The 15,807-nt window shown below is 39.5% G+C and overlaps 1 protein-coding gene across 1 annotated transcript; it reads right to left on the bottom strand.

Annotated features, from left to right (window-relative positions):
• Positions 1-5,068: 5,068 nt before the first annotated feature.
• Positions 5,069-6,505, bottom strand: LOC125271162 (microfibril-associated glycoprotein 4-like). The gene is made up of 5 exons (XM_048195159.1): positions 6,356-6,505; positions 6,071-6,280; positions 5,894-5,990; positions 5,644-5,811; positions 5,069-5,560 (listed from the first exon to the last, which is right to left on the bottom strand). The coding sequence occupies exons 1-5, from the start codon at positions 6,359-6,361 to the stop codon at positions 5,304-5,306; spliced, it is 738 nt and encodes a 245-aa protein (XP_048051116.1). The 5' UTR covers positions 6,362-6,505; the 3' UTR covers positions 5,069-5,303.
• Positions 6,506-15,807: the final 9,302 nt, after the last annotated feature.

Here is a 15,807-nt window from a genome sequence, read left to right as displayed (position 1 = left end):
TCTGCAACCTACAGTAAGACGCATTACCATCCCCATGATCATCTCTGCAGCAGTTCACTTCAGGGAAAGTCTCCGCCAGATCTAATACAGAATCCAAGAAATAGTCATTGTAGTGTTTAGCCAAAATAGAGCCCTCATTTTGAACAGTTCCATTGATTTTGAGCTGTAAATGCTCCTGATTTATTTTTTTCCTTCCCAATAGTTTGTCCATGCTTCTCCACAGATTCTTACAATTACCGTTTGCCTCTTTCATTAAGTTTAGGAAAAAATTTGCTTTTGCTTTTCGAAGCAGCATGGTAACTTTATTTCTCAAAGATTTATAAATGTAATAATCAGTGGTTAATTTAGTTTTAAGAGAAACCTTGAGAGCTTTATCTCTCTGTTTCATTGTATCCCAAAGGGATTTATTAAACCACGGGAGATTCTTTTTATTAGATTTTCTATGTTTGAGCTGTGTATGTTTATCAGTTTGATTCTTTACAGCAGTTATAATATTGTTGCATGTATGTACACAGCTTTCTTCATCAATTTTGGAGGCCCAGTCAATTTCATTTAAATCATTTTTAAGGTGTTCTTTATTTCTTTTAGGAATATGAGGAATGTTACATTGTTTATTTGATTGTTCTTTATTTATGTATCTTGATTTATTTAATTTCCTGGCTATTAAAACAAAATTATGATCGGATAGTCCAGTTATTAGGTTGTATGTTTTAACTATCCTGTCTGGTTTATTGGTGAATATTAAATCTATCAAAGTTTGAGATGTTTTTGTTATTCTAGTAGGCTTTTTAATCAATTGTGTCATTTGTATTGAGTTTGCAATGTCTTTTTAGGTGTTTCCTCTTGCCTTTATCAAGCCAATTTATGTTGAGGTCACCCAAGAGCAATATTTCCTTTCGTTCATATGTTTTTAAAATTTTTGTTAAACCAGTATAAAAATCACTTGTTGCATTTGGTGGTCTATATACACAAAGTACAATAAATGACATTTGAGGCGATAGTTTGATTGTAACACCAACACACTCTATAGTTTGATCTGGAATGTCTATTTGGTGACTGTCAATACTGTCCTTTACGTAAATCAAGACCCCGCCCCCTTTTCCCTTTCCTCTGTCCCGTCTATATACTTTATATCCCGGAATCATAAATGCCAATACAGGAGTTGTAGCTGTAATCCAAGTCTCAGAAAGACACAGGTAATGTAGATTTGATCCCAGCAGTAGATGTTCCAACTGTTCCGTTTTAGACATTACGCTACGTATGTTGATATGTCCTCCGAATATTCCTTTCGGCTTTGTCAATGGGTTCCATAGGACCGACGCATGGTTTACTGTTTGAAATAGTTTCATCTGGCTTTGTTTTGAGACAACTATAGTCTGCATAGCGTTTAATTTACCACTTCCATTTGTTGGCTTAGACGCATGTAGTGACAGACGGTTACCTTGTTGCAATGTATTGATAAACATAGATGCGCGTGGATGCGCACTGTTAGCCATGTTACCTGATATCATCTGCGCTGTATTGAGAGCATGCGGGGTGTGAATCAGAGTGGTCTCCTCCACCTGCAGTGGTTGTTGTAGATCCATCGGCCCTGGATTCACTTGAATATCCCCGCATAAAAGTAGAATAATGCAGAGAAAAGTTGTACAACCCCGGTAGATTGTTATTGGAGTCATACTCCATGCTTTCGACTTGAGTTGCTTATTTGGAGCATTCGCACGCCCAGCATCAAGAATTTTGGAGTAGATGACATACTGGCTCCATGAGTCGAGGGGTGTAGCAGGCCTAGGTGTACCACTTGCTTGTGAAATTGATCGTTCACTGACAGCAGTCCAACTCCCATACATCTGCGTAGTGATGATCGTCATCAAGTAGAGCGATGCAATAAGCACATTTAACGCCTTGGCTTTGATTAGCTTTAATGGCCAAAATATCCAGGTTTTAGGAAAAGATTTTAGATCGGGCGGTTTTTCAGATGTCTTTAGAAAAAGAAGAGCATCAACACCAGCACCAGCACTTTTGCAAGTATATCAGACCAAAGCGTTAATGGAGATGCCCCAGGGTGGCCTTGATCAACAGTTGCTGGGGGAGCTGCGCGCTGCCACCGACCTCGCTCTCCGAGCGACTAAGGTGACAGTACATTCTGTTGGTCAAGCGATGGCTACGCTTGTAGTCCAGCAGCACCACTTGTGGCTGAACCTGGCTGACATGAGGGAGACCGATAAATATCGGTTCCTGGACTCCCCCCTGTCCCAGGCCGGCCTTTTCGGCGACGCGGTGGAGAGCTTCGCACAACAGTTTTCCGCCGCCCAAAAGCAGGCTGAGGCGATCAAGCACGTATTGCCCCAGCGGTCCGCTGCTGCCACCACACCGCCGGTGGCTCAACCTCAGCCTGCTCGTCGCCGAGGGCGCCCGCCCGCGTCGTCCTCCGCCCCTGCTAAAACAGCAAAGCAGCAGCCTCCACCCGCCAAAAAGCAGGGAGCTGGCAGAGCCCTGGGCCGGATACGTGCATCTTTGACTCCAGTCGCGTTCCCCGCTTGCGAACCCTGTCGAGTTCCTCCACCTCCCCTTTCGGCTCGGACATTGCGGAGTGTCTGAGGCCAGGCCAACATCCGTCACTGATGCATCTGTTGGCTGGGTTCCATATGTTGCGATCCCTCTACATGAGCGGTCCCATATGTGTATTGTCCACGGTCAAACTCCCTACGGTGAGTCCGTGTCTTTCCCTTAGCAGAGCCAGCTCTGCTGTCACCTGTCAGATGTGTCTCCCCCTTCTCAGGTGGAGCCATCCCAGGGACTTCATATGCGTACTGCCCAGCTGGCCAGTCCATATGTTATCCCCACGTAATTCCTCCCTACTGGCAGGTAGTGGTCTCCGCAGCGTCCCCTTGGGTTCACTTCCCCAGTGTAGTCTAGTTTACTTAGTGGGTATTTCGGAACAGCAGTAAACTCTCTCGGCGTGAGCTCGCCCCCTTCACCGTCCCTTTGGTGCGACAGGTGGCCAGGGCTTGCGCTGGGCACTGGAAGGGGTTTCGTAACTGTGGCGTTTTATTTGGGATCCCAATTTGTCGGTCACTACTGACGTACATCGAACATGACTGACTGAAAGGGAACGTCTCGGTTACGTATGTAACGCTCGTTCCCTGAAGGAGGGAACGGAGACGTACGTCCCGTCGCCACAGTTTCTGTACCCTCGCTGTAGTGTGGACACCAATTGTCTCCTCAGCGAAAAACAGAGTGCGATTGCATCTGCTTCCTATTTATACCCACCTCTTGGGGGCGGTGGGCATTATGCAAATATCGCACACCAAACTCCATTGGCTTTTAGTTCTCTCGAAGCTGATAGGGCTGTCTAGCGATATTCCAATTCGTCGGTCACTACTGACATACGTCTCCGTTCTCTCCTTCAGGGAATGAGGGTTACATACGAAACCGAGACGTTTCTTTTCTTATATTGATTGAATGTTTTCTGGTTAATTTATGCACAATTATTTTTCTAATGTGATGTATTTCATCTAATTTGTAGAAGGACTCCACCTTCTGTGGGATTTATCCTTCTGTTCATATGCCTGTTTTGACCCGTGTCAGAAAGATGACTTTGAAGTGGGTTTAGAGGCTATGAACTATGTTCAACTGTTGTGGATCCTTGGACCGGATCATGCCACATATGGGAATGTAAAGACTTTCTAGTTTGCTTGGAATGGTATTGACACTAAGGAGTACAGTTTGCTCTGGGGAAATTTTGGATGTTGGTTTTCATGGACATTGATCACTGCACTGCTGTGAATGAACATTCATCATCATCATCATCATTACCACATAAAAGCAGATAAGATTTTCATTTCTATGCTACTGGTTATTGATTGGGAAAAATTTTGTTTGTATTTATGAAAGTGTTTGATAGATAAAAAGATGTAAATGAATGAGAAGCATTTATTTATTTTTGGGTTTATAGATCATAATTTTTGGTCAATGCTTGTAATATATGAAACTATCTTGCCTCATTGATTTTTTGTTGTGCACTAAACAAAATCCAGTTAGTGGTTCGCTCCCTATAAAACAGACTTATAACTAATGCTTTTGGGAGATCAAAGTAATGGTTATAATATAGGGAAATATATTTTCTTTCCATAAGGGGAGGCAAGATGCACGATTTGAATGGAGAATAATACTTTTGATATCAGAAAGTGACACTGGGTCAGACTGACTAAAGCACAGCCCAGTTACGTCTATTAAAGGATTAGTTCACATTCAAATAAAAATTTCCTGATAATTTACTCACCCCCATGACATCCAAGATGTTCATGTCTTTCTTTCTTCAGTTGCACCAAAACCACATTTTCTATGTCTTCCCTATTCTACTTACGCAATGAACGCACCGCCAGTTACATTTTTTCCGTAAGTAGAATAGGGAAGGCGTAGGACATACAGCGTGAGCTTTTTGGAGAATACATAAGTGCAGTTTTGGCGGAAGTACTTAGAAGTCAGCGATCATTTGTTTATATAAAGCATATACATTTGCATTTTTTTTCGAAAATGAGCAATGGTTTCTCTAGATAAGACTCTTATTCCTCGTCTGGTATCATTTAAAGCTCTTTGAAGCTGCACTGAAACTGTAATTTTGACCTTCAACCATCTGGAGGCCATTGAAGTCCACTATAAGGAGAAAAATCCTGGAATGTTTTCATCAAAAACCTTCATTTATTTTCGACTGACGACAGAAAGACATGAACATCTTGGATGACATGGGGATGAGTAAATTATCAGGACATTTTTATTGAAAGTGAACTAATCCTTTAAACTCAGGTTTGAAACCAAGGTAAAAAAAAAAAAAAAAAAAAAGCTAGCTCTTATCCCATTATCTTTCCCAACAAAAACTTCAGAAATAAATCAAGTTTTCTGTAAAGGAGTCAAGCTAAGCTTGTCTGTGATAAGAAAACCTTACACATTGTTCATTTACATATAGGGTTGTGTTTATAGGGAAAGTTTAAGAGCAGTTGAACTGAATTCCTCATTTACGTTTCCTGAGGTCTGTTGTAGAGTTAAAGAAATCCACATCAACACATAATGCCTTTCATTGCTGGAGTTTATTAAAGTTTATTGTTGATTTGTTTCAGTTGTAGATTTAAAGTGACCCAAAACAAAAAAGAAAATAATTAATGAGATTACACAAAACAACAGCCATATATCCTGTTACAATATATACCATGATTTACTAAGTTACAGAGTTTACAGAAGAAAAGAAACCCAAAACCTTAATTTGATTTTGTTTCTGAGAAACACTGTAATGTTTCTTCAAAGGTCTAAGACACACGTTTGATCTTCATGCTGATGGATTTTAAACCAACAGCATTACTGTTCTTATAGTGGTACCAAACATTTCCAATGCCCGAAATGGTGGGATCTTCTCCCCATAAATACACACCGTTGGGGTTTGCATGGTGACAGTTATTGTACCAAAATGCCCCGAGAAACGATTTTGCACAGTTATTAGGCCAGGTGTCTTGGTCTTTGTCAAAGGTGGAGAACTTCATACCATTGTGGTAGGTCAAAGAGTCACCTGCAGAGAAGAAGAGCATCATTGAGGACATCAGGGGCACATTTACTGAGTGTGAATTTAATGTGAATGAAAGTGTCCTATACCTGCTCCTCCATTACTGAACCCTGAAACAAGCAGTTTATACCCGTCAGTTTCACAATCCACAGAGAAGGACGAGTACTGAGCAAAACCTTTCTTTCCAGTGAAGTCCTCCAGATCCACTCTCAGCATGTACTTCCTGTTACGTGACAGCTGGTACATGTTCTCCAGCCCTGTTCACACACACACATGAAGAACATGTTCAACCAAACACATGATCATCCACACAAACGGACACTCACTGTGAGATCTTACCCAGCCAGTATTCGCTCTCCACATTCCCAAATCCTCTCTTGTACTGATTCCACGGCCGATAGAAATTCACACTGCCGTCCATTCTCCTCTGAAACACCTGTGATGGGTTTATATAGAAGATATGATTCATAATGTATGTTCTGATGTCTGTTTAATGATCTACAGTCACATTCGTACCGTCCATCCTCCTTTATCTTCATCTTTCCCATCTGAGATCATGTCACAGTAAACCCAGACAGGAGCGCCACCAGTTGGATAGATGGAGTAAATCCCACTGACTGTTTGTCCTGCTTTATAAAGGTCAGAACAGTCGACCGGCGTGTTTTCATCAGTACTGCATCCGTTCGCCAGAACAACAGAGAGAAGAACCGCTAGAAACACCACCAACTAAACGAGACAGAGAGAGAAATATATGAACATCACACTGAAAACCATCTCTAGAAATGTTGTTGCTGAACTTACTGCCATCTTCTCAGTCTCTCCTCAGTAGATCACAGCAGAGATCTGTTTAATCTAGACAAAAAAAAAATAAAAAATTCTTAGTTGTATAAATGTCAATGTTTTCTGAGGTAAGTGACGAGTAAAACAGTAAATCACCATTTGTGTTGTTGAGTCTGACAGACACTCTTTATATATCTGTCAGATTTTCATGCTCCTCCTCTGTGTCACAGAAGAAATTTACTTACTGAACACCCATATTTTGGATGCAAATAAAAAAGGCATCTGTCATCCTCAATGCAAATATATATGCAGTGTATTGTATTTTATCTATTCAGTAAATCTCACTGAATCTGGGTGATTTAGTTTAGAGCTACAATTTGTAGTTTCGATTAAATCCATCATGTTTATTATTTTGAATGTAAATGTAAATGTGGTCTCTCTCATAATGTGCCTTAGATTTCATGAATTTTCCATGTGTTGTTTGCTGTTTTTTCAGTGCCTTCAGTGCTTGGCCCCAAATTCTTCTTCTTCTTCCTTTTCTTTAATGGAAGTCTATGGCAGAACTGTTTGGTCAAAAATTGTGAAAACTGGCACATAGAAAGAGGAGAGTCTGAACATTGATCAGGGCACATTTTTCCTCTGATTCCAGCACTCATTCTAAGTCAGATGCATACCATGTTTACAGTTTCCGTCAGATAAAATATTAGACCGTTTTCAGTTTGAATCAAATGTTTTTTCCTCTTGTCTTCTCCTACAAATTCTGACCAATCTTCAACAAACTCCTGCTCGCTCCAGCAAAATTCTCCCATTTCCACCAGAAACATTCATATTTTGTCCCATCCCTGCCCACAGGTAAAATTATACATGGGTTATTTTCAGTACGTCCATGAAATAGTTTCAAGTTAGGCCACCTAGCAACAACCTTCATCCCAGCATAAACATTCCTGATAAATTATTTGTTGTTACAGCATCTACATTTAGAATTGACTTTAAGATCCTTCTTTTCGCATATAGTCAGTCGTATTATTGGTTTTATCTGCATATATATCTGCAACAGTTTGCAATATAGAAATTCAACTTTAAAAGCTAAAAGCAATTTCTGTTACGTAGTCAGTAATTCTGCAAATTCCATTTTAAATCACTTTGCCAAAAATAATCACCATAAAGCTACATATGAGATTGGTGCAGACTTTGCTCAGGCACTGTAATTGCTGCAGCTGTATTTTATCAATTCTTTGCAAAACGTACAAATAAATCCATACATTTATTTACAGTAAGTCATACTGCACATCCGGACCAGATATTTTCCCTAAAAACACAAAGGATTAATGAGGAAGAAATACAAATGCTGTTTCCCTCCTTCAGCACATCCTGGACAAACATGGTCTCATCAAACAGACTCAGTTAAACAAAAGATTAAATCTTGTCGATTTAATATAGACTGATGTTTGATTTTGATGTTTGTTGGCTTGGAAGATCAGCTGACTGCCATGACCCAGGGTACAACACATTGTTCCTCAGAGTTTTTCTCTTCTCAAGTTAAAGACGTTTTTTTACTATGAAATAACTGAGTGGCTGAAATGTTAGTTTTTTTAAATGCTTTGGTAGCGTTTTCAGAAGAAATGTTCAAAACTCTTAGTACTAATATCACAACAGGTCATCAAAAGTACACTTTTTCCTAACATTTCAGCATGTTTTCAATTCTGTTAGTACAATACACAAAATCACCAAGTATCCTTTTCACTACACAAAATAAGTGTTTCATCTATATAAATATTTTATTCACATTAACCATCTTTCAAAAAGCTTATACTCAAACTTTTCATTTGCATCTCTTTTCATTCAGTTTAATACATTTTGTCCTCTTGGAATTACACTGTAAAAAATTGCAGCCAAATTTCGACAGTAACTTGCTGTTTTCCATTAAATCAGTAATATACCATAGAAAACAGTGTATTCTGGGTAATATTTGATGTTTTCGAGAAAGTAGCCTATAGCAATATACTGTGAATTAACAGCGCTCAAAGTCGACACTCCGAGGCTCACACCCTATACACTCATTCCCTATTCCCTACATTAGTTCACTAATATAGTCCACTTGACAGAGTGAATGAAAACACATGTGTGAATTCAGAAACTGATGAACACCTGCTGTTAACAAGCAAATCACAGAAGAAAAGAGAAACAAGAACAGAAAAAAAGAGATGAAATCAACTGAAGATTAAAGAAGACATTAAATCTCCCAAGATCTGATTAAACAACTCCACAAACAGCATTACCAGCTTCATTTATTACTAACCAGATTGTTGTCATTTCTGTCAGATGTCTACAGAAGTTCTTATTGAGAACTAACAGAGGTTTAGATGTTGTTTTATTGTTTCGTTTCATGTCACCATGCTGCAGATCAGTGCTTTAGTTGGACTCATGACCCTTGATTTGTGAACATTAGTTTTTCTTTGGCTGCTGTAACTGTATTTAAAACACATTTGTTGTGGCAAAAAAAAATCCAAAATAAGATGAGGTTAGCTAATTATTAATGGTCAAAAACATTATCTAAAGGCCAGATTCATTAATCTCATCAGAGTCTAAACTAGGTTGTTTTCTTTTTTTGATTATGGAATCCATATGATTTTACAGCATCAATGGGATGGAATGGAATCCATGTGATTTCACTGATTCTTGATGTCACTTGATGTTTATCTTAATGATGCCATAGTTCAAACATTTTTGTAAATGATGAGTTTAAAAATCCTTTACTGATTGCTTTTGCACTGCTTGATCTTAAGTATGTAGTATGTAGTAATGTAGTATCTCAATGTTGCCAATATAAAATTACATTTATTTAAAAAATGTATTTAAATTTCAGATAATGGTTTATACACTGGACAAGTTCAGTGAAACAAGCATGATTCTTATAATCAAAACATATCCAACAACATGCACCTGAGCACAATTTTTTTTTTTTTTTTTGGGGGCCACAACAAATGTGTCTTAAATACACACGGTTACAGCAGTTTTTATTGAGCGCATGGTATTTTTACAGCAACATACTGCAATGTAGTTTACGGTAAAGAACTATAAAATTAACAGTAAAGTATTGTCAACTTTTTTGCCAGTATTTTACTGTAAATTTATAGGACAAATTTTCTACAGTGAAAGGAACCACTGCTACTCTGTAAAAAAAATTGCTGTAAAAAACGGCCAAAATTCGACAGTAACATGCCATTAAGACAGTAATATACCATAGAAAACAATGCATTCTGTGTAATATTTGACATTTTCAAAGTAGCCTACAGCAATATACTGTGAGTTAACATCGCTCAAAGTCGACGCTCTGAGGCTGTGTTCCAAATCACACCCTATACTCTCATTCACTATTCCCTACATTAGTTCACTCCATCATGGTAAGGTCAAACGAAACAATAAATCAACATCTGAAGCTCTGTTAATAAGAGCTTCTGTACACACCTGACAGAAATAAAGTCAATCTGGTGAGTAATAAGTTAAGCTGGTAATATTATTTTTGTTGTTTAACCCTCCTCTGCTGAGATATTGAGTGATTTAATGTCTTCTTTTATCTTCAGGTGATTTCATCGAAGGCTGTGGCTGAAAGTCAGTTGTAGTTCTTGTGTTTCTGCTTGTCTCTTCTCTTGTTTCTCTTTCCTTCAGTGATTCTGCTTGTTAACAGCAGGTGTTCATCACTACTTCTCAATTGTCACTTAAATAATCACTCAATTATCTCATTAACACTGTTTCAGTATTACTCTAACAATCCGTCGTGTGGACACATACAAGTGTTCATTAAACACTGGTGATTTTGTTGTAGGGTTAAAAGGGTTAAAGATGTAAGATGAAAAAACACGCATAGTGAAAAACTTTTTTACACTAACTAACTGTAAATTCATTTTACAGAAACAAACTGCAGGAAAACAGTAATATACTGGCAACTGTATGAATCATTTGGTACATCTGTAGATTTCTAGATATTGATTCTATAAGCAATTCCGATATGGATAACTAAATGTAATGGCTTTTTTTTTTTTTACATTATAAGCAATTTATCTTAGATGGTAACCACAATTTTCAAAGTGTGTGTGTGTGTGAGAGAGAGAGAGAGAGAGAGAGATACGGACATGGATTTGAAATCTGTAAACATAGAGCAGGATGTGTACAAGGAAAAGAAAGTCAATGACTGTAATATCAGACTGATCAGAGATACAGAAGAAGAGAGACAGATGGCATCAAATACAGCATTTTACATTACAATATGTGTGCAATGTGATACTGTAAACATTACCATGGTAGAGACTAGGGCTGCACGATACTGGAAAAAGTTACATTGCAATATTTTGTTTTTCTGCAATATATTGCAATATTAAAAAATGATTGGGGTAATTTTGTAGGTGAGTATATACACATAGAAATTAATGAACAAATTACAAGAACAGATAAATATAATAGAACAAAGATACAAATTAAATAAATAGTGCTTTATATTTTCCAGGTAAGTCTAACAGTATTCAGGTAAAGAAAATTAATAATCAAATGTAAAATAATACTGTATGTAATAACACAGTGTAAAATAATACATAGTCTCACTGTATGAATTAAACATAATCTGTCTTAAAACTACAAAAGTGATGTTTCTTTTTGTCTTTTGTTGTTTGATTAACATTCATGACGCAGAAAGCAGCAGTTCAGTTTCTGTCACTTTAAAGGATTAGTTCACTTTCAAATAAACTTTTCCTGATAATTTACTCACCCCCATGTCATCCAAGATGTTCATGTCTTTCTCTCTTCAATCGAAAAGAAATGAAGGTTTTGATGAAAACATTCCAAGATTTTTCTCCATATAGTGGACTTCAATGGCCTTCAAATGGTTGAAGGTCAAAATTACAGTTTCAGTGCAGCTTCAAAGAGCTTTAAATGATACCAGATGAGGAATAAGAGTCTTATCTAGAGAAACCATCAGCCATTTTCAAAAAAACAAAAAAAACTGTATATGCTTTATAAACACAAATGATCGTCTTGCATATGCTTCCGCTTTCCGTATTCTTCAAAACGCTTACGCTATATGTCCTACGCCTTCCCTATTCTACTTACGGAAAAAAACGGAATTGGCGGCACGTTCTTTCCGTAATTTGGTCTGTGAGAGTTTGGTTGTTATCGGCAAAGATTGTGACACCAGTGACAAATACATCACAAAATAGTTATGAAAATCTTTTTCACTAGTATTAAACAGTGTAACATTATACATTTAAATGAATCATGTGGGAAAATCCATTTAAACGTAAATTAAGAACTTCAACATGGTGAGAAAATCCTCTCTGAACTTTCACCTACATTACAACATTACTGTTTTATAGACTTTAAAGATTCTTGACTATTTTAAATCATTTTTATGGCTGAAAAGTTCATAAAATATTTATGAACTGTGAAAAACTGCTTATAAAAAGAACAGACAAATAGTGCTTTATGAGGATGTGTGATCACATGTTCACACAAAAAACTGGAAGTCGTGTGACTTGTATTTAAATTCAGGACATTAAATATTGGTTCAGTCTTTGTCTGATAACAAAACTCTGTGAAAACAAACAGAGCATATTGTCTTATATTTATCTATGATCAACCTGATATTTAAAAGAAAAACCTAAATAAATAATATATAAAAACTGCCTTCTGAACATGTTCAAATCGTTTATTTCTTTCACATTTGGTTATGTTGCAGCCTTATGCTAAAGTTTCACATGACAAAGCATTATGAGAAAGCACTAAAATATCACATTGTGTAAGTATTCAGACCATTAAATCAGTACTTCATTGACGCACCTTTGGCGGTGATTACAGCCCTGAGTCTCTTTGAGTTTGATGTGACAAGCTTTATACTCCTGGATTTGGGGATTTTCTGCAATTTCTCTCTAGAGATCCTCTTGTCAGGTTGGACAACTATTTTCAGAGCACCAGGAAGAGTTCTGATTGTCCCAAACTTCTTCCTTTTTAAGACTTATGGAGGCCACTGTGCTCTTGTGAACCACAGAATTTTTTGTAGTCTTTCCCAGATCTGTGCCTCTGCTCAATCCTGTCTCTGAGCTCTGCAGGAAGTTCCTTTGACTTCATGACTTGATTTTCCCTCTTATATGCCCTTTTTTGGCTTTTAGATCTTACATGGACAGGTGTGTCTCTTTCCAAATTATGTTGAAATTGCCACAGATCTGTGTAGAAACATCTCAAAGATGAGTAATGTGATGCACCTGAGATACCGTTCAAATGTCGTGGCAAAGTGTCTGAATACATACATTTAGGTGATTTTTCAGTTCTTTTTCTTTTTAACACATTTGCAAAGTCAAATCTGTTTTTTTTCTTTGTCATTATGTGAGTGTAGATTGATGTAATAAAATAATTGAAAGCATTTTAGCATACAGTTGCATTATAAAATGCCATATTTCCTCTGCATTTAAAGGCACAATATGTAATTTTGAGAGAGACAAGTGCAACACACAGTTCGAGAGCAGTGAAGCTTTTATAACGCTGCAGACGACCACTTCCTCTTCTTCCCATCAAGCGTATCCGAGATTTAAACAATAAGACTTACTGTGTTGAGCAACATAACAATGATTAGTTTTCTGTCGATTAATGTATCCAAACAGTTGCTCATCTATCTTACAAAACACATATTAAAGCGTCTTTGCTGTTTCCATAGTTTCTACAAAATAGAAAATGAAAATCAAGGGTAACACGAGTGACAAGTGTAATATACATAATCCCAAGATAAGATATATAGTGTCTGATATAGAGCTGCAAGGCAATTGACTTTGAGAAAATGCATGTGTTTCCATTATGAATAACCATCAAAAAACAATGACTGACAGGAACTAAAGATGCCATGACCTACATACTCAAGATGTTGAATGAGGGCTCCACCTGGTGACGGACAACAGGTTTCACAGACAGGGTGTGTGTGTTGATCAGATGAGTCTTCAAATGCAGAAGCCCTTTGAAGACGTCTCATTCGCGCTGAAGGTCGGAGACATGAGCGGCCCCGTGTTCACCGAGTCTAGAGTTCACATCATCCTGAGAACTGGATAATCATGCCCTCTCTGACCGTTGGATTGTGGGTGATAGCTGGAGGTGAGGCTGACAATGATGTTGAGCGCTTGACAGAATGCTGCCCAGGGGCGAGAGGTGAATTGGGGGCCCCGGTCAGACACAATGTTCTCTGGTAGACCATATATACGTAAGACCCTGTTGCAAAGTTGTTTGGCGGTTTGCATGGCTGTGGGTAGCTTGACGAGGGTAATGAGACGGCATGCCTTGGAAAACCGGTCCACCACGGTGAGTATGGTGGTGTATCCGTTCGAGATAGGCAGGTCCGTGACGAAGTCCACGGCGATGTGGGACCAGGGGCATTGTGGAAATGGTAGAGGTTGCAGCAAGCCAGCGGGGAGTTGATGTGAGGGTTTATTTCTTTGGCAGACTTGGCATGAATTGACAAAGTGAGTTGTATCCTTGGAAAGAGATGGCTTCCAGAACCGATTCTGAACAAGTTGAGTGGTTGCTGTAATACCCGGATGACCAGAAGAGGGGGAAATGTGTACCATCTCCAGGATGCAGTTGCGGAAGTCCATGGGCACAAAGGTTCTCTCTGGGGGACAGTCAGGAGGTGTCTCGTTTCCAGCATTGGCCTGTTCCAGTTCCGTCATAATATCCCACTGTATACGTGCAACAACAAGAGAGGCAGGTATTACGGTATCATGGCTTTGAATTTGGTTCTCACCTTCGAATTGCCGTGACAGAGCATCTGCTTTGACGTTTTTGGATCCAGGACTGTAGGTGACAGTGAAGTGAAATCGAGAGAAGAACAGGAACCAGTGGGCTTGATGTGAGTTGAGTCTCTTGGCAGTTTGTAGGTACTCTAAGTTTTTGTGGTCAGTCAAGACAATGAAAGGATGTGTAGCCCCCTCAAGCCAGTGGTGCCACTCCTCGAAGGCGGTTTTTATGGCCAGTAGTTCCCGATCCCCGACATCGTAGTTGCATTCTGCAGATGTGAGCTTCCTGGAATGATATGCACAAGGGTAGAGTTTAGATGGATTACCTTGCCTTTGAGAGAGTATAGCCCCGAGACTAGTGTTGGATGCATCCATTTCGACGACGAACGGGAGAGAGGGGTCTGGATGGTGGAGAATGGGAGCCGAGGTGAAGCACTCTTTCAGGTCCCGGAAGGCATTAATGGCAGGTGGAGACCACTTGAGTCGGTTTTGCCCCTTCTTCACCATGCTGGTAAGCGGACAGGCTATGGTACTGAAATTTCTGATGAACCAGCGGTAGAAGTTGGCAAACCCCAGAAATCGTTGTAGTTCTTTGAGTGAATTGGGATGCGGCCAGTTCAGGATGGTGGTTACTTTTTTCTCGTCCCCCGTCCTCGCCCCGTTTTTTCTAGACCCCCATCCTTCTTCCCCACAAAGAAGAAACCAGCAGATGCAGGTGAAGTAGATGGTCGTATAAAACCCTTGGCCAGGTCCTCCTCGATATACTTCTTCATAGACTCAGATTCAGGTTGAGATAACGGGAAGATGCTACCCTTGGGCGGTGATGTTCCTGGAATTAGATCTATGGCACAGTCGTGAGGACGGTGAGGAGGTAATTGAGACACACGTACCATGCTGAAGGCTACTGCCAGATCTTGGTATTCGCTGGGAAGTTGTAAGCCAGAGGGAGTCTCTGTGGCGGGTTCAGTGGTGACTACAGTGGGTTCGGTGGCCTGGATGGTTCTGATACATAAGGAAGGTGATTGAGGCAGACACTTGGATAGGCAGTGTTTGTTCCAGTGGATGATTTGACCTTCTCTCCAACAGATGTGTGGGTTATGAGTGCGGAGCCACGGTAACCCCAGAATGATAGAGGAGGTGGATGTAGGCAGGACATGAAATTGGATGCGTTCTGTGTGAAAGATGCCAATCTGCATGGTTAGAGGTTGTGTAATGGTGTTAATGCTTCCTGAGCCCAGAGAGCGTCCGTCTATGGCTTCCACTGTGAGAGAAGAGAAACATTCTATTAATGGGATTTTCTGCTGATCAGCATAGCTTTGGGATATGAAGTTTCCCGCAGCCCCGGAACCCAGTAATGCAGAGGTCTCCAGATGAACGCCATTAAACACCAGTTTGATGGGCACAGAAACACACATATCTGAGGAGTAATGAGGTTTGGAATCACTCACCAAACATGGGGTTTCAGGGCGAGAACGCACCGGGCAGTTGTTTCTCATATGACCAGGGCTGCCACAGTACAGACACAGACGATGGACTATGCGGCGACCTCTCTCTTCCTCAGACAGACGGTAAGTGTTGATTTGCATGGGTTCACTGGACTCAGGGTCAGCTGCTGGAGGAACGAATGAGGTTATCGACATGAATGGCGAGTTTAATAAACTGTTCCAGACTTTTCCCTTCATCTCGGCAGGCGAGTTCAGGTTGTAA

This window comes from Megalobrama amblycephala, linkage group LG7 (genome assembly GCF_018812025.1).
Source record: "Megalobrama amblycephala isolate DHTTF-2021 linkage group LG7, ASM1881202v1, whole genome shotgun sequence".
In the NCBI taxonomy this organism is placed as follows: Eukaryota; Metazoa; Chordata; class Actinopteri; order Cypriniformes; family Xenocyprididae; genus Megalobrama; species Megalobrama amblycephala.
This window is presented reverse-complemented; position numbering and strand designations above follow the sequence as displayed.

Bases quoted from the DNA above. Each gene is read 5' to 3' on its own strand.
- LOC125271162 (XM_048195159.1), bottom strand. The intron at 5,991-6,070 runs GTACGAATGTGA...AACCCATCACAG, and splicing joins AAGATAAAGGAGGATGGACG to GTGTTTCAGAGGAGAATGGA. The intron at 5,812-5,893 runs GTAAGATCTCAC...GTGTGTGAACAG, and splicing joins GGAGAGCGAATACTGGCTGG to GGCTGGAGAACATGTACCAG.